This window comes from Sesamum indicum, linkage group LG4 (genome assembly GCF_000512975.1).
Source record: "Sesamum indicum cultivar Zhongzhi No. 13 linkage group LG4, S_indicum_v1.0, whole genome shotgun sequence".
NCBI lineage: Eukaryota > Viridiplantae > Streptophyta > Magnoliopsida > Lamiales > Pedaliaceae > Sesamum > Sesamum indicum.
This window is the reverse complement of record NC_026148.1, coordinates 9677976-9701636: the sequence shown is the minus strand read 5'-3', so window position 1 is coordinate 9701636 and position 23661 is coordinate 9677976. Positions and strand designations below refer to the sequence as shown.

The 23661-nt window shown below is 34.0% G+C and overlaps 3 protein-coding genes, 1 long non-coding RNA gene and 1 pseudogene across 4 annotated transcripts; 1 reads left to right on the top strand and 4 right to left on the bottom strand.

Annotated features, from left to right (window-relative positions):
- LOC110011907 lies at positions 626 to 3386 on the bottom strand. Its single transcript, XR_002286996.1, has 3 exons — positions 3177 to 3386; positions 2697 to 3082; positions 626 to 825 (listed from the first exon to the last, which is right to left on the bottom strand). It is a non-coding gene; the product is annotated as an uncharacterized LOC110011907 (long non-coding RNA).
- Positions 8790 to 10778, bottom strand: LOC105160437 (beta-carotene hydroxylase 2, chloroplastic). Its single transcript, XM_011077807.2, has 7 exons — positions 10234 to 10778; positions 10057 to 10116; positions 9839 to 9910; positions 9599 to 9733; positions 9230 to 9355; positions 9055 to 9111; positions 8790 to 8957 (listed from the first exon to the last, which is right to left on the bottom strand). Exons 1-7 carry the CDS (start codon positions 10645 to 10647, stop codon positions 8877 to 8879), a joined length of 945 nt encoding a protein of 314 aa, XP_011076109.1. The 5' UTR covers positions 10648 to 10778; the 3' UTR covers positions 8790 to 8876.
- LOC105160436 (MDIS1-interacting receptor like kinase 1-like) lies at positions 13792 to 17052 on the bottom strand. The gene is made up of 2 exons (XM_011077806.2): positions 14121 to 17052; positions 13792 to 14038 (listed from the first exon to the last, which is right to left on the bottom strand). Exons 1-2 carry the CDS (start codon positions 16607 to 16609, stop codon positions 14020 to 14022), a joined length of 2508 nt encoding a protein of 835 aa, XP_011076108.2. The 5' UTR covers positions 16610 to 17052; the 3' UTR covers positions 13792 to 14019.
- Positions 19045 to 21613, top strand: LOC105160435 (probable polygalacturonase). Its single transcript, XM_011077805.2, has 6 exons — positions 19045 to 19330; positions 19411 to 19746; positions 19892 to 20012; positions 20143 to 20317; positions 20425 to 20495; positions 20571 to 21613. The coding sequence occupies exons 1-6, from the start codon at positions 19247 to 19249 to the stop codon at positions 21284 to 21286; spliced, it is 1503 nt and encodes a 500-aa protein (XP_011076107.1). The 5' UTR covers positions 19045 to 19246; the 3' UTR covers positions 21287 to 21613.
- Positions 21650 to 23349, bottom strand: LOC105160696 (annotated as a pseudogene).

The following is a 23661-nucleotide window of genomic DNA, read 5'->3' as shown; positions in this document are numbered from 1 at the left end:
GCACAACATTCCCATGCACAATAGTACTGATGTATCCAATCCAGGTTATGAATTTTGTAGTCACAATAAATCCGACTAACTTCTAGGCCTTAATTTAAGCAACTCAGTCAATATGCTCATAAGTGCTTTCATTGGGATTCATATTTTCTGAAGTATGGACTAGGTTTCAGTCTTTGGAAAGTAGAGAGAATAAGCGCTCCGGACAGTGATTTCTCATGTTTGTTAGACTTTAGCTTCAGGAATTCGATCATATATCCACGAGAACAACTCGAGTGCTAGGATTATGTTTTTATAGTAATGATCAAATTGCAAATCCTGTTAGTGCAGAGTGTGATTCTTGATTTTGCAAGATGTCCACATTTGCAACTCTTATTGCTATTATAAAAAAAGTCATTGAGATCTTTACGATGGTAATTTATTGGTGACTAAAAGTTGAATAAAAATTACAGGTGAAATAGGCAAATTCTTGTATTCTTGTCATAGGCTTTCTGGTTCAGTACTTTATGTATTCTACTGCAGTAGTTTCATATTTATCCAGTTGAGTTTATACATGAATGCTTGAACGGAAATATGTTTGGTTGATAAGTTTTTGAGGTTAGAAATATCAAAAACTTTGGATCAGAACTCTTATTCGTTGGGCTGAAAATTGGAAGCAACGTTCCTTCACATAATACATAGACGCAAAAGTACGACAAACAAAGCATTCTCATTTACAGTAGGAACACTTGTATTTACATTAGATGACAGCCGATGTCTCAGAGAACCCACGAGTCACGAAGCTCATACTCAGAATCACATGAACCCAAGACGACATGGAAACCGGTTCTTCATTAGAAAGGAAGTAGACAACGGTATCATTAGGCAAACTTTCTCTTTGAAAACAAGAAAAGAAAAAGGAAAACCTATACAAAATCAACAATATCAATTTTATTTTATATGACACTATTCTAAGTAACATGCAAAGAGAAGTATACAAAACACTCAATTGAAACTATTTCACATTGGTAGCTTAAATGAATGTGCATTGGCATCATCTAAACCAAATGACAGCCTATGTCTCCATCTCTTTCTCTATGCAAAATTTCTAACAAACAAAGTAACATTTATCCCCATCAATTTCATCTCTATCAATTTTCTCAAAATATCTAAAAATCAAGAAATGTGAAATTATTGTAATTTCCTTTTTACACTTCAAAACCAAAAGTGTGTATGATTTTTGTGAAAGCTTCGCATTCTGAACATTCTAATTTGGAGGCGTTAGGATTATGAATTTTGCAGCCGCTCTAAATAGAATTTGAGGACTAAATGGGAGATAATCCTTCACTATTTTTGTTGATTTATTTTTAGTTCATATGTTATGTTAGCTTTTGTTATCATATCGCTTTCTCAAAACTTTTTGTCTGTCATACATTTAAGATTTTTGTACTGATAGGATTACATTTTGTGCTTATTTCATGCGATATTTTGACCTCTTTAGTGACCAAAATACTCCTAATTAAATATTATTTTGCAGTATTTACCTATTAGGAAAAGATGGAATTAAAAATAAAAAAAAGAATCAAGATGGAGATTTGGACAAATTTGAAAAAACAGTTAGGCGTGCCCACGTCTAACTTGCAGATTTGTATTTGGAAAAGGAAAGACTCAAATTTGATTTTTTTGTAAGAATTTGGAGCTGCTTGGATTTTTTGATGAATGGCGGACTCTTTTTCTAAAGGAAACCCTTGAAAACTATGGAATTAATTCCTTTTCAGTATTTTAGTCTTACTAGACAACTACCTTTCTAGTCCTAGTAGAATTAGGACTATATAATGGAAAAATGTCACCTTACCAGAAATTTGGAACCTACCTCCTAGGTCAATACCACCCCTATTCAACCTATAGAAAATTCAGAAATTGACCAAATTACTCAACATCCTGATGGATCTGTAGGAGTCAAGTTTGTAGACAAAATTCATTAAAAACAAATAGGACCTTCTATTCAACTTCAAAAACCATTAGACCTACTACCTCAAAATTTCAAGGAATAAGAATAGATCAAAATTTCTCCTGTGTTAATTATATTCGAATTTCTCTTGGTTGTCCCTGATGAGGAGGCTTCAGAATTCATGCTTCTTATGAATTTATCCATAAAGTTTCTGTGTTTATTTTATCCCACCATTCGACACAATATTTTTTCCAAATGAAAATATGATTGTGAAGATAAATTTGAATATAACAACCATTATTGAAACTATATAAGGAAATATAAAGCTCTTAAGAAATAATGATTATAGGAATTATATAAATAGAAATTATAACAAAAATAATAATATATGAAACAAAAATTAAAGACAATTATAGTTATCAAGACACCTGCATTATCAAACAACACATACTGCATTATCAAGACACCTTTCTTACTGGATTTCAGAATTTGTATATGAAAAGGCAGAAGCAACACATACTGCATTATCAAGACACCTTTCTAGATGCACTTGTGAACAAATATTTTGTTGCCCATAAATTGGTTTAGGAAGTTTCATCACAGTCCAAAGAGAAAATAAGATGTTCAGAGTCAAGCTCAAACAGAAGCAACAGAGAGTGGATGGATAGCACTTAGATTTCAATGGGCCACATACATGCATTAAGACAGCAGATCGGAGAAATTGATCGGTAAAAAAGATAATAGTAGAAAAAACAAAAACATTACTTACTGCTCCTAAAGAAGACACATGAGTTTGCGTTCAAACTTCAAACTTCCAGAGTGAAGATATCACTCACTGCATGGCTTTCCATTAGCTTGAAGTAGCTGTCTAGATTGTGTAAGACCATGAACATGATATAATCAATCAATAATATGCTCTAGGCATGTAGTGCCCTTCTTTTCTGGGAAATGATTTCTTGTTTCTCTATATTTCATTGCCTCATTTATACTTCAACAGCCTCAATTTAAAATTTTCATGTACCTGTGCACTGAGAAGAAAAGTACTCATGGATCTTCCCCCTCTTTCACTTATTTCTTGCAAGCCCTGGACAAGAATACCAAAAATCATTTGGTTGAATTATCTCTGGCGAATCTTGATTTTGAATCTCAAGAACCCTGAAAAAATAGACAGAAACCTTCAAAATGGCAGAAAGAAAACAAAAGGTAATCGTGAAATCAAGAATATACAAGAAACCGTGTGATCATCAACCTTGAACCAAGATATTCGTCTTAAGTTCATAATGCAAGAACCAGTAATTCAAGAAACTTAAAAGAAGTCGATTGTTTTGCGTTCGTGACTGTCAAGAAGTACCCAAGAAAGCAGAGACGGAGGCTGCCGCATCTGCCTGAGACGATGCCGCTGGCCACCCTTTTGCTTCTCTCCGGCACCATTTCATCCCATATTTCTGGGAGTTTCTCAACGGTAACAAAATTGGAACTACATTCATGAAAGAACTCAAAATTATATATACGTTGATGAAAAGCCATCTTATTGGGTTCGATGGATGATAAGAATTGTAAAGCCCAAAATATACTCATATTCGGCCCATGGACTATAATTCTGGAGGCCCAAAACTTACGGATCAATCATTCAACTATTACTCCTCTTTTTTCAATCATTCAACCATTTACTTCATTTCTCTTTCCTAAAAACATAAAAAATTACAAACTCATTAAATTATATTAATAATTGCCCAAAAATATTTAATTTAATAGAAAGCTACTTGAGACTTATTTTCATCTCATAAAAAAGGATATTGGTAACGAGCTCCCTTAAAACCTAACATAATTATAAAAGTATTTTTTTGTTATTTGAAAAATTATTACTACCCCTAATTTTAACTCTTATTTAACAATTAGTCCAATTCGTTAGTCTCCATTAAGTTACCGTCCATTTTTTATTGTAAACGGAACAAAATGTCCTTGTGGACTATAAATTATAATTTAATTTATTATTTAAAAATTTTATGAAATTTTTTATGGACTAAGTGATTAATTTTTTTATTACAATTTTCTTAAAGTTTTTCATCCACCTCATCTGATTTTTTATATTTTTTTGTAAAAAATAAAAATATACAGCAAGCGCAAAGTTGATAATTTCAAACCTCCATCCTATAATTATATAATTTCATCAAATATCATAGAAGAATTTATAAATTTTTAAATAATAAAAAAGTATTTATAATTACGACAAATTTTATAAAAACTCGTAACTTTCCGTATAAAAAAATGTGGACCAAGTTTAGACACAAGACCAAAGGGAGCACAGCACAGAAAAAAAGCAAAGAAAGCAGAGTTCCCCAGTCAAAAATAAATCATACTTTGGACTATATTCCATCTCAAAAATCAACTTTATGCAATCCCCCTTTTTTGCAAAGATATCCAAAATCTTGTCGATAATGCATTTGCTTAAGACATTTGTGGATGAACGTGTTCAAAAAACGCTTGATTTCTTCCAATTGTGAATTATTCAAACCAAATTCCACACGTCAATGTATTAACTTAAATTGATGGAGTTGAATCCAATTTATTTTTCTAATTTAAAAAATTCAATTTAATTGTTAGTAGGGTTAGTTTCAAACAAGTTTAATTGAGTATCAAGAATTGATTGAACTCGAGAAAATTTAACTTTTTTATAAATGTTTTATCGTTTTTTATTGATGAATTGCAGTTCAAATATTATGACGAAATTTTATTTCTATTTTAAATTTATTATCTGTCAATCTTGAATCGAATATTCAACGTATTTTACAATTCCACCCCACCATGAATTCTCACATTTTAAACCAGTCTATAATAGTTAGGTAGAATGGGTATATAGGCACTGAAATTCCACATATAATTGAGTGGGAAAACAAAAGGAATTACATCATCTTCCTCATATCACAGCCATTAAACTACCACGTGTGTGATTAATTAAATTACACTTAGAGTCAACTTCATTCCACTTCACTGCCAATATTATTAAATCATTAAATTACTTCAATTTTATGTTTTTCAACCTTTGACAAGTTAAAATTTGTCAATTTACATAGGTACATATCATTAGTTGATACTAAGTATGATTTATAATATTTAATTCAGAAAAAAATAAATTTTAATTATTCGATCAATTTAATAATTATTGTCTTCATATAATACATTATTTTATTATTTGGACAGTAATAGAAAAATTGTAAAAATGTTCATGTTATGTGTTCATGAATAATGAAAGAGTATGGAAGTTTTTGCTATAAAAAAAAATTGAATTAATTTGTTCAATTTCCAAAACCTATGAGAAAATACTCTCTGAAGGGTGTATATAAGTAACAATAGCAAAAAGATCAAAGTACCCTTACAAGATCAAGATTCATGTGTTTTTAATCCAAGTGGGGTCAACCTGCAACTGCAATAATGTATATTTGATCGTTTTGTACTTGAGAATTCGAGATCACGCTATGTAGATCGATACAAATATGGACATTTGACTTCACGCCTCACAACTATTTTGGGCCATAATACATTAATATTACTTTCATAAATCCATTTCTTCGTTTTCCCTTTGATCTCATTTGAACTGACTGAAACATTGAAGGGTTTTTGTTAGAACCACTGAATGAGTCAAACAATTTGTTCTTCTCTATTAGGTTTCCACTTCCCTAACATCTCTATTTCGAACTGGTTTTTAAGACATAATTTTGATTTTTGATCCAAATCGCCCCTCAAAATCGACATTATTATGAAATTATATACGCAATAACCATCAATTATTTTAATAAAACATGATTTGTCCTTAAAAAATACACTGTCATTTAGGAAGCATAATTGCAGGTGAAGACATGGTGGGCATGGAGAACACAACACATCATCATTAGAACAGTTGAAATGACGTTAAATTAGTTAAACAACAATATCTCTTCGACCTGTCATTCCTTTTCACATCCTCAAATTACATTGTGGGACGTGTTTTATCCCCGACATGGGTGTATAAGTGGACCATCCACTTTATTGATAGGTGGAACCAAATGATTGGTCCAGCACGTTACACGTACACCCTAAGGTGGATAAAACACTGGGTTGTTAGGTAAATTATGGGAGACCAACAACAAAGTGGAGGAGCTCTCATTGGCTTAAAAATAAAACTAAGTGTGGACGAGCATGCATTTGTTTTGTGCTATTGGGGGGATTAATTATTATTTATATGTCTGATTAATTATATTATTTGACTATCTAAATATGAGTGTGTATTGGTGAGACAGAATTTCGTGTCATCCACCAATTAAGAAAGTTTGGGTGTTTTTTCTTCTATTTTTAATAAAATATAATGTCTTAATTTGGAAATTTCTAATTTCGTTGAATGTCCTAAATTTTCAGATCTAATATGATGCGGGAGTATATTTTATGAATGTCATATCAAAATTTTCGCACGAAATATTTATTATTTTGAGACAAGTTTTGAATTCATTTTATTAATTCAACGTATTTATTATTCAATCATGTACATCTTAAACCTTTACATGTATAGATTTGAAGAAATTATTTAAAAAATGCTAAAAAGAGAAAAATTACTAAATTGGAGCGATTCTAGTTTGTTAAAATTTTGAGTGGCACCGCGTTCTTAAAACGCAGTACCACAATTTTTCTATAAAAAAAAATTGCAATGAACTTTATATATAAAATAAAATAAAAGTGAAAGAAGATACCGGTTCTTTCACAAAATTCAAAAAAAAAAAAAAGTTGGTCAAATCATCCTGCAATATGTCGGCTGCTTTGTGGCCAGACACCGCGCTACCGTTGTATGATATTGTAGTTTATTTGGACTCCGTATGATGGTAATGCACTGATGTGGGTGCATTGCCGCTTTATGCTACTCGCACACTGTGGAATATATGACGTTTCAATCGAATCAGATATTCAAAAGAACTAATAAAAAGTGAAGAAATTTGAGTAGAATGCAAGAGATAATATCATATATTCAAAGGAACAAATAACACAAAAATTTAATAAATAACTTACTATACGTCTTTTCAGTCGTAAATTTTCAAATAAAAAGTGAAGAAATTTGAGAAGAATGCGAGAGATAGCGGTGACGAACGTAAGAGAAATATTTGGCTTCAGTGTGTATGAATTTCCCAGACACCGATTTTTCAGTGTGTATGAATGTGGGAATAGAGACCGATTTTTATAGGCGAAAAAACCGCGCGGTGTCACATAAATTATTGAAAGCGTGCAAATAATGTACTAAAAAGCTAAAAAGTTGACTGTTATCGCGATCACACAACGCAATGACAGTCACGTAATTTTTTTTTTAAATTTTTCAGTCACCGCGATTTGTCATCATGGTGACTGAATTAATTTATATATATATATATATATATATATATAAAATCAGTCACCTCGGTAAGCATCCGCGGTGACTGATTAAATTTTTCTTTTTTTAGAAAAATTGTGTCACCGCGTTTTGAGAAAGCGGTGCCACTCAAAATTTTAACAAACTAGATTTCACTCCAGTTTGTTAATTTTGTTCTTTTTTTTGGCATTTTTTAAATAATTTTACCCATATGTTTATTGAAATCGTACAATTTGACAAATTTATAAATAATTAACCTCCATGCAAGCGGTATAACTTTTACTAGTCTAATATTCTTTAATTTTTCTTACAATCTACTTAACTTAATCATCGAAAACTTATAACTATGGCCTTTTTGGAGTGGATCTGAGGATGGTTTGTTTTGTAGGTTCTAATTTGAAAAAATAAATACATACTTTATTTTTTAAAATTAGTAATAACATAATTTCACTTAAATAAACATTATACGCACAATCACTATAATGCTGATGATGACACATACATCTAAATTGAAGCGATAAGTTGAGTGCAAAATTATCCAAAGCAATCCTCTTTTCATTTCCCTTGTAATAATACTTTTTTGTGTGTACACTAACACATCATTTCTACAAAAAGACAAGTAGACAACCAAGGAAAGATGAAAAGATACAAACAAACAAGCAACAAGCAACCAAACACCTAAAAATTCAAGCGCCACGTGCATAACAAGTTTGGCATGGGACAGTTATATATGTCTTAGGCCAAATTGACATTGACATTTCGACTCATCATCGTATTTAAAACACAAAGCTCATCAAATGTTGGCCAACCAAAAATATAAACAAAATACGTCCTTTTACTTCTACAGACATCCCTATGTATATAAATATGAATATATATGGTGTAAGAATTGAAATTAAAATATAAACTATTAATAAATATTTTATGGGAATTTATTGCATACAATTTTTAGGTTTGTAAAAGAGATGCTCAACTCGTTATAAAATCTTGACTTAAGTCAAACTGATGATTTTGTTTATTTATTTATTCTTTCTGAAAAATGACAATTTTAGAGGGACCTGAAACTGAAAAATGACAATAATAGTCTACCCTTCATTTTCCACTTCTTGCTTTTCCGCAAAACCAACTGACTTTTCTCTTCCATCATATGTTTCTAAATAGGAAATTCTATTTTAAATTAGAACAAAAAAAATAATAAATCATGTAAAGTGAGATAATATTCATAGGTTTAGTGAAATTCGAATCCATAATTTTAAATTTGTTCATGCAACCTCAATTTTAACCTTAACCACTAGATTAAAACATTATTGATAAACCAATTACATTACAAGCATATAACAATTACGATAACTTTTTAGTCCAATGTTCAATTTAGATCAAACTTTTTTATATATAGCATCAAATATATATATATATATATGTGTGTGTATTATATTTTACAGCCCGAATGTTAGTTACGTATATTTCTTTTGACAGAAATTAAGTACGAGACGATATCATAAGTCAATTCATTTGATTAGAGATAATATCACTGCCCACTTTGTTTTCTTATTTTTCTTCATTCCAAATATGTACAAGAAACTATAAAATGTTGTTGGAGAATTTAGCCCTTCTATTGACTTCCCTCTCCAGCTCTTCTACTCCTCCTACTTCCTCAAGTTCCTGCACCAAGAACAAGACAAGTAGAGTTTCATAGTTAGCTCAAAAGGTTCAGACACTGATCTTTCTGTATAATAGAGAGACATAATTAGTGGGCAACCTTGTGTCCTAAAAACAACCCATATGGGACTCCATTGAACTTGTCCGAGTGGTGGAGCTGAAATCACGGACATTAATATTAAACAAATACTATACTGACCGTTTGATTCTGTACCAAGACAAGATTAAATCAAATATAGATCATCATGGAAATGATTTAGACAGACTAATGTCACCTGATGAGCTGCAGCTACTCTTCTAAAATAGGGTACATTAGCAATAGGTCCCACCGGGAATCTCCTGTGGACGAGACCATCGTGGACGAACATGTACGCCATGCCAAAAACCGTAATTCCAAGACCCTGCACCAGATTGATGAAGGCGGTGCGAATGTTATCGCTATTGAATATGAATGTATTTGTAATTATTATTGTAATTTTAATGGGTGTAATTATAATTTTGTAAAATAGTAAGATGTTTATGGTGTCACATGTAATTTAGGCTTTTTTTTATTTTTTATTACGATCATGATGTTTTATTTGCTGTTTTAGTAAAATAAAATAACAAAGTGATTAGTGGCTGATGAAAAGAATGAAAATACTCACAGCGCCAAAACAGAGGCCAGGAACGAGGCCTTTGTTGAAGAAACCATAGGAGAGGAGGGCTATGGCTGGGACAGCATTAATTATTGCAAAAACATCATTAAGCTCGAAAGGCCCTTCTCGCGGTCGGTGGTGCGACTGTAATTGAGATATTATTTTAGCAGTAATTAATGTTATAGGTCTTGTCATTATTTATAGAAGTAGTTATTGAGAGAAATCTTCTTGAACAACCAAATTACGAACCTCGTGCATGTGCCACAATGAGGCGTGCCAGAGCGCTTTGTGTGCCCACCTTGCCCAGAACTCCATTCCCACCTGAATTTCGTTACACCAAGAATTTCATCAAACAAGAAGAGGAAACAGAACAACAGAGAAATGTAAGAAAACCAGCTTCGAGAAGGGTGTAACACAGAGGGAATTGATATTTTAAGTTGAAAATTAGCAGTGTAGGTGGAACTTACAGCAGCACCAACAGAGAGAGCAAACGTACCAAACATTTCAGTGTAAGGTACCTCTCCACCCTGCAGAACACATAAACACAAACACTCATACACCCGTAGTACTCCAAAATTCTTACAAAGAAACAGTCGCCGACAGAAAAATAAGACGTATGAACAGAAGGAGGAGCAGAAGGTCACCTCCATCTGCCAGGAAAATCTGTAATAAACAGCCATGACGGCCATGGAAGTAATCCCAAGGCTGGACATAACCGCCGCAACCAAATAAGTAAACCTCTCAGATCTCTTCCTAGCCACTTTCTCTGCGACACGCGCCGCCGCCTCAGAGCTTTCCAGTTCCTCACTCTCTTCTCCACTTTTCGTTCCTGAATCCGGAATCTCCAGCCGGCTCAACTTCTCATCCCTCAACACTGTACAAACCATCAAACTAGGCTTCCTGGTCTTGTACCTCAAAATCCTGCCGATTTCCAGGACAGAGGGGCAGAGCGGTAAAGTAGGCGTACCTACTGACACGGTTCTGGGACTAAGAAATGCGGCGTGCTTGAAATGGACAGTGGTCTTTGATGTGGTGGCGATGGATATACTGGCCGCCATGGACGGTGGTTCTCCGGCGAATGACTGTTATGGAGGGGGGTAAGTGAGGGTTGGAAAAGAGGGTTTGAGCTTTTTGTACGTCGTGGGAGTAGACCACATGTGATGTGAGGTTCGTGAATTGTGAACTCGTTTCTGATTCTGGTTAAATACAGAGAGTGGGGATTGTACGTGGCGGAGAGACTGAAATTACGAAATTGCCCCATTGGTCTGGGGATGAGTGAGAGGGACCCGAAACCATTTTGATTTAATGTGATTGCATGTCATAAAAATTTCATGTTTATGTGGAATCTGAATTAATTATAATATATTTATCATATAATAGTATATAATAAAAAAAATAATTAATCACATATAAAATATATTATATTTATTATATAATTAACTTAATTTGATCATACTTAATTTAAATAAGAATTTATCGTCCAATTTGCCTATCTCAATCTGACGCCAAACTAAGTCAAAACATAACTTGGTACTAGTTAGAGAGTGTTTGCATTAAAATTAATTATTTCTTAGTTGAAAATAAATTATATTTTTAGGGTATCTTATAAATTCAACTTTTTAATTTTGAACTATTTAAACAAGAGATTGAAACTGAAAGTAGTGTGTAATATTGATAAATTTTACAGATATTTCTAAGTTTTTTTTTAATGCCAAACATTGTTTATCATACTTAAAATTTTTATTAATTAATCACAGTACACGTACATTGGTACAAATATAATTACAAAAAAAATAGATACTACAGTATTTTTATTTTGCAAGTAAAGTGCATGTAATTAGAAACCATTGATACAAACAATTTTTTTATTTAAATATTGCGAGTTTAAAAATATATTAAGCATAACTCGTGCAATTTATGATGGATTATCAATAGTTAATTTATAATATTCGATCGAATGGAAAATGTTAATTGTGAATTAATCACTGATTTGTAATATTTTATTATTTATGTACATTTCAAATTTTGATAAATAAAAAAAAATACAAGAATATTTTGCATCAGTCTAAATTCCTTTCATTTGAGATTTTAAAATGAATTTAAATTCAACATAGTTTTCAAATTATGAAGAAAAGGTGGTGGGTGATGGCATTTTTTCTGTAAAGTGAATGGCACTGTGACATGATTGGGAGGGGCAGGGTATTCCGGGCAATTCTAAGATGACACATGCCGTTTTGTGGGTGGGGCAGCAGAGGAACGTGAGATGGGCTGCCCACCGTCCGGCCGCGGAGCAGCAGACACCGAGTCCTCCACTCGATGGTGGCTGGCGTCATTTGCGGCCGTGGGCTTCAAACTTTTTCGATGGTGTAAAAGCGGCCACGTCTTCTTTTTACATCGATTTGATTTGATTCAATTAAATTTGATGTGAATAAAAACTTTATAATTAGACGATACTATTATTTAAAGGTGGCTTTGCTGTATTGTATTAGAAAAATACTAATTAGTCAAGTGTATAAAAGCTTTACGTTTAATGTGTTCGTTGAGTTTATAGGAAAAATGAAAAAAATTGATGTGGTAAGATTTATGAGTTATTGAAGATTGTATTACAGGCCAAAAGTACAACAATTATAATTAGTATTATAGTATTGTTTTGGGGCGTAGTAAAGAAATGGAGTGTGTAAGGTGCAGATGGAACAGTGTACCTGGACAGTAGCGGCCGGAAATGAAGCCCAAAGCTGAACATTGGATTTGGGCATGTTTGTCAATTGCTGATATCAGGTTCGTCACGTGGGCTTACGACACATCTCAAACTTAATTATTTAATAAACCGAATACCCAATCCTTCACCCCTGATTTTCGGTACTCTTTTTAAACTTATTTTTGTTGTTTTTCTTTGTGATTTTCTTGATTACAATTGGTGGGATAACCTGGATTTGAATCCATGATTTTTTTTCTTTTTTTATTTGAGAAGTGGTGATGCTAATTCAATTAAATTGATGTTAATAAAAAGTTGCTCATTTGAATATATTTAATTTGAGATTATTGAGCCTAGTTTCTTGTAAGTCTGAAAATAAGGATTTATAAAAAATATATTAGTATTTCGACTCTCAAATTAGTAATTAATAACAAAAATAGGGATTAAATTGAAAAAGTATATTAGCAAACATTGATTCAGCGATAAGTGCTTTAGTGAATGCTCTTATGCGTGTGAGTTTTTATTGGAGGGGCAGAAGCCCCTTTTTATTACATTTGCCCGCAACGACTGAGAGAGTTTGACCCCCTTAAAATGAGGTACTAATTATGTTTAATAACAATTTTGCACACATTTTTTTTTTTGCAACTAATTCTTGTTGATAACACTTTTATAAAATAATAGTAATTGTTAAACTATAAAATTGATCATTGTACAAATATAATTATTGAATGCATAGAAGAAGTAAACATTTTTTCATATAAACATTTTTTATCTTTTTTGTCGCTAATGTTCTATTTTCTATTTTTCATTTTTTGGTAGTGAATGCATAGAAGAAGTTATTTAAAACTACGTACCATATAATATTTCAACAAATATAAATTACTTTATGGCGATAATAGTCGAAATTTGAATTATAATTTTAAAAAGTTCATATAATTATTCATTCAGGAATTGAAGTGTGTTTTCAATTGACTTGCAAGACAACCCAGGTGAGAACAACATTGGTATGGCCTTGATTATAGGTTTTTATCAAATAAATAAAAAAAATTATGAAACTAAAAAGAACAAGTTGGTTGAAAATTGAACACAAAAAAGTAATAATACAAAACATAAAAACACTAGGAATTTTGGAAGAATTATTACATAAAAATATATAAATTTTGATTTTATTTTATTTTTTATAAAGTTTTTGCCTCCTTCATCCTCGAGGTACGATCCATTCTTTCTGATGTTTTGTCGTCAATTTCTAATAAAATGTCAAGTTATTGACGTATAATTAAAACAATAAAAATAAAAATGGGCATTAGGCCCAAGCCTTGAGACCTAAAGCCCCGTCAATATGTGTCAATGCCTAAAGTTATATAGGGAAAAATATTAACCATGGGTAATATACTTGGTCTAGGCCAAGCCCATGAACTTGACAGGGTTTGGCACCGCCTTGGTTGTAGGACAAGTTTAAGACTCCAAGGCGACTCAATACTCCCAAAGATTTCAAGTTCAAGAGCTTCCACAACGTTGATCTCCAAATCAGTTTGGTGTGAGAATCGTTGCATTGATCACCAAACCAACATCAAGATTACATTCAGAAACATACCAAAAGTAGTTCTTGATGTGCTCACATTGTATTGAAGAGTGTAAATTAGGCATTTCATATCATTAGTACAATAAAAAGTGTCTTAGTATAATCGAAAGACAGCACAGGAGACCAAATAGGACACTGATTTCTTAACATCTTTTAGGACTGTCGAAATCTCCTGCTAAGAGCACAAAAAAAGCTTCAATTACTACTACAAATCAGAAAGTTTAACACAATGGGGATATGAAATAAGTACTCACCGCTTCTGGAAACAACTCCACAAACGAACCTTATTGACCTCCATTCTTACCAACACTAGATCGTAAATGGTGTCCCACCATTTGAAAATTGCATATCTGAATGTCTTGTTGAACAATATTGTTCCAAATATTCCCCAAAACCCTACAACGAAACCGACTCCCAGAGCAATATAAAATCCGCCCGTTATAAACCTATCATATTCGAACTCCTCTCCAGCATCACTACCGCCAACTCTTGAAGTTGGGGATTCATGGGATTTATCTCCGGGGCAAGATTTATTGAGTGGCAGCCCGCACAAACCAACATTCCCCTCAAAAGCTGATTCATCGAAAGTAAGCCCTTGACTACATCGTGGAAGTCTTCCAGATAACTTGTTGTAAGATAAGTCCAGCACCCCCAGGTGGCTCAAATCGCATACACTGTTTGGAATACTACCTGAGAGACGGTTTCTTGAAAGATCAAGAAAATTCAAGAGCTCCAATTCACCAACATCTGTAGGAATGGGTCCCACTAAATTGTTTCTGGACACGTTCAGCCCCACCAAACCAACTAATTTTGTGATGTTGGAAGGGATTCGACCTACTAAATTATTGTTTGAAAAATCAATTAGCTTCACAAGGCCGACATAGTTTACGTACCTCACCTCCTTCCCTTTCCACATCAAATATGCATTTTCTAACCGATGCGTGAATGGAAATGTCTCCTTAGGGCCCCAAAACAGATACGGATTTTGTTTTTCTCTCATGGCAGTGAAATCTTCAAGACAATCTGGTATAGCTCCGGAAATCTTGTTGGAAGAGATGTCTAAGATTTGAAGGTTTGCTAGACGACATAGACTCAAAGGCACGCTACCGTGAAACCCATTGGAGCTAAGGATCAGAATTCTTACCTCGGAAAAGCTATTTCCTACCCAATCTGGTATTTTTCCAGTGAGTCTATTGTCTCCAACATCAATCATCTCCAAGCTCGTGCAATTGCTCATGGATGTGGGAAGTCCGCCTGAGAGACTATTGTTACGTAAATGCAACAACGAAAGAGCACTTAGCGAGCCAAATGAATAAGGTATCTCCCCCGATAAGTGATTGTTTGCTAAATTAATATATACTAACCATTCAAACTTAGCGAAACAATCAGGAATCTGACCAGAAAAAAGGTTGTCTGAGAGGTCGAGCAGTTGCCAATCAGTGATATTGCACAAAAAATTTACTGAACCTGAAATCTTATTTCTTGATAAATCCAACACCCTTCTATAGCTTCCCAAATAAGGTAGTAATGGACCTCCTGAGCTGAACGAGAAGTTTGGAAATGAACCATAAATTTGGTTATTTGTTGCATTGATATACATGAGTGTAGGAGATATGCTGCCAAACCAACTTGGTGTGGTGTCTGAAATTCCAGTTCCGGATATATCAATAAACAGTAATTCCGTCTGTGTTTTGAGCCATCTCGGGAAATAGTTCCCTAGTTTACAGCCACTCAAGTGCAAATATTCTAGCTGGAAATCGGGAGCCCAGCGATGGCTGAACTGAACTTGCAGAAATTCGTTTATAGATAAGTCCAGTTCTTGTAATTGAGAGAGGCGCCCAATGCTTTGAGTTAATGTTCCATTAAACATATTGTTGGACAGATACAAATATTGCAACGATGAAGAGATCGATAAATCCGGCACTGGACCAGTAATTCGATTGAAAGACAGGTCAAGATAAGTAAGATTGGGAAGCCGAAGGTTGTCTTCTCCTATAGGACCAGTCAATTGGTTTTCATGAAGATCTAATGTCATCAAGGAAGAAAACCTTGACATGTTGGGAAACAATCCACTAATGGTATTCATACTCAAATCAAGAATCTCTAACTTTTTCTCAGTCGGCCCCGACAAACTTGAAATTAGCTCATGAAGATCACCAGTCAAATTATTCCCATTCATATATAAGATTACTAAACTGTTTAGATTTCCCAAATGCTTAGGAATCCCACCTTCAAGACCATTTCTGCTGATATCCAGGTATTCAAGTGATATCATGTTCCCTATTTGATGTGGAATTGGTCCACTAAAATTAGAGTTGGAAAGTTTGAGATACCGTAATTTGGTGAGGGAACCGATGAACTCAGGAATAGGGGCATATTCAAAGTCATTTTCACTAAAGTCTAGGTAACGTAAATGTTCCAACTCAAGTAACGAAGTGCTAATCTTACCTTGTAATTGGTAAAAAGCAAGTTTCAATTGTGTGACATGATTGCTCCGATTATGGCAGTGGACTCCTTCCCATTTGCAACAGTCCCTTTTATTTTCTTCGTTGCCCCACGAAGAGAGCCGGCCATGGATGTCGACGAGCTCGCCTTTGATGTCGAGAAGAGCCCGTCTCTCCTTCTCCAAGCACCTGATTCTGTTGGCATCATTGACTTGTGAAGAATGTGCTAGGATGGGCTTCAAGGTTGTTGCTTCTAGTAAGAGAACAAGCAACAAAAAAAGGAGATGAAAACACTTCATTTGAATACCAAAGAGAAATATTACAGTTTAGCAGTGTTTGGGGATGATTGGTTTCTTGAATCTCTTACACCAAATATATAACCATTTAGTATCTTTATAATAGATTTTTTGAGCACAAGTCAGTGTCAGCCAGAGGAACATCAAAAGGAAACAAGAAAGAAAAAATGGAGTTTCATTACATTGCTGAAACACGGCACATAGAAGTTTGATGTAAAATTCGCATAATCTGCAGTTGAGTTGTGACTCTGTATGACTGGTTTTATCGTCTCTTGCACGGCGGACCTAACCAAGCAAGCATCACTATCTCAGAGTTGATTTTTAAGCGGAGTGAGTCAACCCCAACGTGACTATGCACCAGTCAACACGACTTGATTCATCATATATAGTTTTATGATAAGAGGATTAAATGCAATTTTCGTTTTCTATTTGTTGTATTTTAGTGTTCTAATTCTTTATTATATTATGGTAGCAGATTTATTTTTTTTTTATTTTGGTCTTTCAATCATCAAATTTTACAAATATTGTTAAAAAAAGAAAGCACCTACCACACACCAACTTTTTTCAATTTGAGATTTTTGTTCTCATTGATCAATTTAACATACCGAAGTCGTGAAAAATGAAAAGTTACAAAGCCTACTTTGCTACTAAAAAAAGATAAAAGACTAAAACGTCAAAATATAAAAAATACAGGACAAAAAAATTACTTCCATACTGACAGAAATTCATAAATGAAACAAAGACTCAAATTTAAAAAAAAAACTCATGCAGGACATATACTTTTTTCGATAACATCTACAAACTTCAACAATTAAAAGATCAAAATTGCAAAAAATAAAAAAGTTACAAAACCTAATTGCTACCTTGAAAAAATGAAAGAATAAAATACTAAAATACAAGAGATTTAGGATGGAAATTGCATTTAAGAGGAGGACAATTTATTCATTTCATATCATAAGAATTGCTTGCATTTTTTTCAATTTTCGTCTTCTAGTTCTAGGTCAACAAATTTGAGCTGCATAGCATTAATTTTCATCTAATACACACTTTGATGATGGAAATGACAACCTTTTCATATTGACTATAAATATTTTTTTTTTCTAATATCATAATTCAAGCTAAAAATTGTGAAGTTGTGGACACGCTCAGAGACTTGTTATATTTATATTATATGTATTATTTTAAATATATTATTATTATTATTATTTTAATAGTAGAAAATAATTAAACCTCTTCTCATGGGTACTAATTCTTTTTTCTTTACATCAATGTTCTTATAAACACGGTGCATAATTTTAATCATAAAAAATATTTTTTCACTTCAAATTATGATCGTTTTAATACTTTATTATTTATTTATTTTTTGTTGGAACTTGACACATAAACTGTACGAGTTTTATAAGTTACTATCTCAAATTATTTTTTGATGGGATTTTCATTAAAAAATGGTCACATACAATACAATGTACGTACAAGAATCTTTTTTATTTTCAAATCACTCATGGATTTGTTAGCTTTTATATTCAATTTAATTTTTTTTTGTCGTAAAAACATGATGTATTCATATTAAAATGAACTACATTTGAGATTTTGTGGTGGAAAATTACACACATTCATTGTATGTGACCATTTTTGGGGGGGAAATTCACCAAAAAGTGATTTGATGTGGTAACAAGCAAAATTTATGTAGTTGGTATGACATTTTAAAACGAAAAATAAAAAATTAGATAACAACATATAAAAACGATCATATTTCAAAAAATAATCTTTTAGTCTAATTTTTATAACAAAAAATTTTGCATTCGGGAGGCATTTAAATGTAGAGCTTGCCCTTGACAACATTTAATGATATAATTTTAGCAACACTTTTATATAGATTTCGATATCCAAATGAATATCATTTTATTAATAAAAGTTTTCAACTTATTTATTTTAATTAACGAAGTTGAGGCTCTATCAATATAAAATTATGGAATTCGAGTTTGAGTTTCATTAATATACAGATACTATTGATCTACTTTAATAATGTAGTTATTGGTCTATTTCTTTAAAAATAGTTATTGTTTGATTATAAATATACGATACTGTTAATTGGTATTTTAGTTGTTGAAAATTAAATTGTATTTATTTTTTCTTAAAAAAGAAATATCATTATTCGAAAATCCGAATTGAAGATGTTGTAAGATTTTTTACCATACTTTGGAGTAATACATTGATGTCATATCTACGAATGTGGCTCCACTTTAATTACAGTTTTATATTAAAAAAAAGAACACATATCACTATGTGATATTACAGTGTGACAGAAAATTCAAACAGGAATGGGATTACCATAATCTCCCATTAAGCATATTTATTCAAGAAAAGGGTTGAGTCAGAACCTCCATCAATCGGCAGAATCATGGTTGATTTATTACAAAATTAGGTTGAAAAGAAAATCAAGGGCTGCTGCGCCTTTTCTCACATCTTTAGAAAATGCCTCTTGAAGGATACTGCACACAATCTAACTCCAAATTCTGTCAACTTAATTATATGGAGCATTATTATTGACTTACCCTAATTGCATGAATTTCATGGATTTTCTTGGATTATGACAATATATGGAATTTACTATAACCCTCTTAATTTCTATATAAATCCATGAAAACATGCCTTTGGGCTCTCATATCGATCCAAATATTGTTTTTTTCACACATTAAAATGTGCAGTTACGTGAAATCCCATGTAAGTGTTTGTTGAATTTGCATGTGTTTTCGTTTCCAAAACCATGTTTGTTGATCGAATTTTTTCTTGTGTTTGTGAAGGTTGTCGGGGAGTTCTTGGCCTGTATTGTAGTGGGATTGCTGTGTCTGAACGTGGTGCAAAGTAGAGATTTCGACTGCCGGAAAGAACAAATCCAATACTCAGCGATTAACTGTCGGAAACATACCGCACTTTTGACGGATTTTGGAGGGATAGGTGATGGAAAAACCTTGAACACGGCTGTGTTTAAGGCCGCCATTGCTAATCTGAGCAGCGTTGCGTCTGACGGGGGGGCGCAGCTTGTTGTCCCCCCTGGAAGGTGGCTGACGGGATCGTTTGATCTCACTAGCCATTTTACGCTTTATATTCACAAGGATGCTGTTCTTCTTGCGTCTCAGGTTGTACCTTCAGTCCATCACTTTACATTTTAGTATTGAAAAGAGAGTTTACTGTTTTTCTTGATTTTATTGTTTAGTTCGTGCTTGAATTCTGACAGTTCTCTTAGAAATGTTTGTAGATTCTAACAATGTGAAAGTATTACAGGAAGAGTCGGATTATCCTCTGATCGATCCGTTGCCATCGTATGGTGTAGGAAGAGATGCTCCAGGGAAAAGGTTTGCCAGTCTTATTTTTGGGACAAACCTAACTGATGTTGTCATTACGGGTACTTACAACTTAAACCAGTCTTGGAATGTTTAAGTAAGCTTAAGACACAAGGGCTGTTGGCAAGAATCTTGATCCTCAACTCTCGGTGGCAATTGAGAAAAAATTAATGAATTTTGATGTGTTTTTAGGAGGGAATGGAACGATCAACGGACAAGGTGTAACCTGGTGGAAAAAATTCAAGGCTCATCAGCTTAAGAACACTAGACCTTACTTGATTGAGATCTTGTACTCAGATCAGGTTCAGATTTCTTATCTTACTCTCATCAACTCTCCTTCCTGGCATGTCCATCCGACTTACTGCAGGTATGTCCAGTTTTTGTGCTCAAACATGACTTTGGTGTTCTGATATTTAGTGCACTCGATCTTACTGACTTTGTACTTTGATGATTTATCTTGTATGGAAACTGCAGTAATGTCATAATCGAAAACCTGACAATTATTGCACCAATTGATTCTCCAAACACAGATGGGATCAATCCAGGTCTGTGTGTGTTTTGGTGTTTGAGATAACAATAGTGAATGAATTAGAAGACATTTCCTCCATGTTTTCCTGCAGATTCCTGTTCAAACACACGCATACGAGACAGCTATGTTGTCTCAGGCGATGATTGCATTGCAGTGAAAAGCGGATGGGATGAATACGGGATAAAATTCGGGATGCCCACCCAGCATCTAAGCATCAGAAGGTTCACATGCATTTCACCTGACAGCGCTGTCATTGCCCTTGGAAGTGAGATGTCTGGGGGGATTCAAGATGTTCGAGCAGAAGAAATCTATGCCATCAACTCACAGTCAGGTGTCAGAATCAAGACAGCACCCGGACGGGGAGCCTATGTTAAGGACATATTTGTTAGAAACTTTAACATGAATACTATGAAGTATGTTTTCTGGATGACAGGAGCTTATGGCTCACACCCTGACAAAGGGTACGACCCCAAAGCACTTCCTGAAATAACAAACATAAATTACAGAGACATGGTAGGGAAGAATGTTACAATAGTTGGTGATCTTTCAGGAATCCAAAATGACCCGTTTACTGGAATCTGCATATCTAATGTGACCATTGAGCTCAAATCTTCCATTTTTCTGTCTGAGAAGAAGAAGAAGTTGCCATGGAACTGTACTGATATTGCAGGGGTGTCAAGCCGAGTGACCCCAAAGCCATGTGATCTTTTACCAGAGAAACAAGTGGATTGTGCTTTCCCTGCTGATGTGCTGCCTATTGATTTGGTTGAGTTGAAGACGTGTTTGGTTGGTGTTGGGAAGGTTTGAGTTTGGCTCTGCTGCCTGGAGGATAACTGTGCTTAGGTTTTGTTTGATGTCCTATATTGAACTAAGTTTTGAAATCTTTTTAGGTCTATGTATTTGATTTTGATGAACTATTGTTCTTGGTGCTAACTGAATGGATACACATTCAAGTTCATAGTAAAAACAGTTTTTAAGACCCTGATTTATGTATGTTTTAGCAGAGTCAAGAAGACTACCTCTGTCTAGGAAAAACAAAATTGTACGAGGAAACAAATGGAACCTAAGACATTTTCCTGACATGAATAGCAAAGGTCAGATAAATAATAAGTGCATTGGAAGATGGCAAGAACAGTGATAGCTCTGAGTTCTTTTGAATAGTGAAACCACTTTTGAGTTTGAATGCTGTTTCTAAACTTTGGCAGCCGATTTTCTCTCAAGGAACTTTGTTGAGAAGTTGTCTGTTAACGAAATTCTCCTGCACAAAACAAACATGAAGTATGAGTACGATGAAAGTTCTGGTAATATAAGACATGATTCTGCTAAGAGATGATGCATTCTTACATCACTAAGTAGCAAGTCCCGCGGCTCAAGCATATGGATGATTTCTCCCATTTTAGGCCTTATCTCGACTTCAAAATCCACACAGCGGAGAGCAATTAGCAGAACGCGTTTCAGTTCCTTTATGGACGGCAGTTCAGGCAACTTGGGGTCGATTAGAGTGTCGTAGTTTTCTTCTGCTACCATGTACTTTACCCAATCCACCAAATATTCCTACAGATCACAAGTTTTGATTTAAGGGGATCGTGTCATGCAAAAGCTTTCAAGAGAGTTCTGCTTGAGATTTCACCAAACCTCTATTTCATTTACAGTTGCTTGTATTGCATTTTTCCCTGATACTATTTCCATTATAAGTATCCCAAAGCTGTAAACATCGCACTTCCCATCTGAACCACAAGTTCGGTTGTGTTCTGGAGCAATGTAACTAGATATCCATCACAATATGCTAGACCAATCAGTTAAAGATCAAATGTACTACTCCTACGTGTAAGATTAGTGAACAATTTTCTTGTTTTCCGACAAGTAAACGACTTACCCCAACATCCCTGTGGTAGGAGCAGCTGTTGAATGATTCCACTCGGGACCTAAGAATTTCATGATCCCAGTATCAGAAATCTTGGGATTCCATTGTTGATCAAGTAGTATGTTGCTTGATTTCAGGTTTCGATGGACGACTGGAGGCTCGGTATCTTCATGGAGGTAAGCTAAACTGAGGAAACAATTCTTGATAGAGTGTTACACAAGCTAAAGTTTACATTAACAAACCAAGAAAGTTGATAATAAGTTCAAGTAGAGAATATACCCTTTCGCGATTCCTATGATTATCTTCATGCGAATGTCCCATGATAGCGGGCTGACTTCCGTTTGGCACTGGTGAAGCCACTGCTTAAGATTCCCATTTTCCACATATTCATACACAAGCATCCTGATCATCAATTTGAAAACAAAAGGAATGCTTAATTTGAGAGTTAAATATCTTAAACTTCTGAATTATCATCAGGGAAAATGGCAGAAACCTGTATTTTCCTTCAGCACAGTATCCCAATAACTTCACCAGGTTCCTGTGCCTGATCAACAACATTGCTTCCGCTTCTCTCGTGAAAACTCTCTTGCCACTTCTGTCAAACACAAAAATACAAGGTTTCATTTTATCAAACAAAAATTCCTACAGAAATCTAGTTTTCACAAACACAAAACTACCTGTGACTGAACAACTTCTTGACAGCAACTTGAGTGTTATCCATGAGCAAACCATGAAAAACCATTCCAAAGTCTCCACTCCCAATCACATTTTCATAAGCCAGTCCATTAGTGGCTGATTCGATCTCCATCAAAGTATACCGGCTGACAGGCCCCGTCTCGACAGCCACACACTCCACAACAGCCACATTGTCAGTATCATCATAGATTCTCTCATTACTAGAGCGCTGATGATCAGTGTACATCACCTGCTTTTCTGGGGTCCCAATACTCATCTCTATGTCCCATCCGTGTCGGGACAACAGCCTCCGGTCCATGGAACAAGGGCCATAAGGATTATCAAGTCTCTTTAATACTACACATTTTGTTGATTTTTTGCGGTTTCTTCTGAATTTGAAAGAGATGAAAACAAGAGTGAAGATTAGAAAAAGTAAGAGGGCTAAAACAATGCACATGATGATTGCAACCCATAGTTTGAGTCCAAAGAATGACGTTGGCTTGGAGAGGTTGTGCTTGATGGATGAAACGTTGAATGACATGATCGATTATTGGTTCTTGGATTGCATTAGGAATTACGAGAGATGAGGAAAGTGGTGTTGAATGTGTATAGAAGTTGGGTTTAATTCCAACTCTTCTCGAAT

Bases quoted from the DNA above. Each gene is read 5' to 3' on its own strand.
- LOC105160437 (XM_011077807.2), bottom strand. From the start codon at position 10,647: ATGGCGGCCAGTATATCCATCGCCACCACATCAAAGACCACTGTCCAT. The intron at 10,117-10,233 runs GTGACCTTCTGC...TGTGTTCTGCAG, and splicing joins GATTTTCCTGGCAGATGGAG to GGTGGAGAGGTACCTTACAC. The intron at 9,112-9,229 runs GTGACATTAGTC...CCGTGATTTCAG, and splicing joins GAGTAGCTGCAGCTCATCAG to CTCCACCACTCGGACAAGTT.
- LOC105160436 (XM_011077806.2), bottom strand. From the start codon at position 16,609: ATGAAGTGTTTTCATCTCCTTTTTTTGTTGCTTGTTCTCTTACTAGAA.
- LOC105160435 (XM_011077805.2), top strand. From the start codon at position 19,247: ATGAAAACATGCCTTTGGGCTCTCATATCGATCCAAATATTGTTTTTT. The intron at 19,747-19,891 runs GTTGTACCTTCA...AAAGTATTACAG, and splicing joins CTGTTCTTCTTGCGTCTCAG to GAAGAGTCGGATTATCCTCT. The intron at 20,318-20,424 runs GTATGTCCAGTT...TGGAAACTGCAG, and splicing joins GTCCATCCGACTTACTGCAG to TAATGTCATAATCGAAAACC.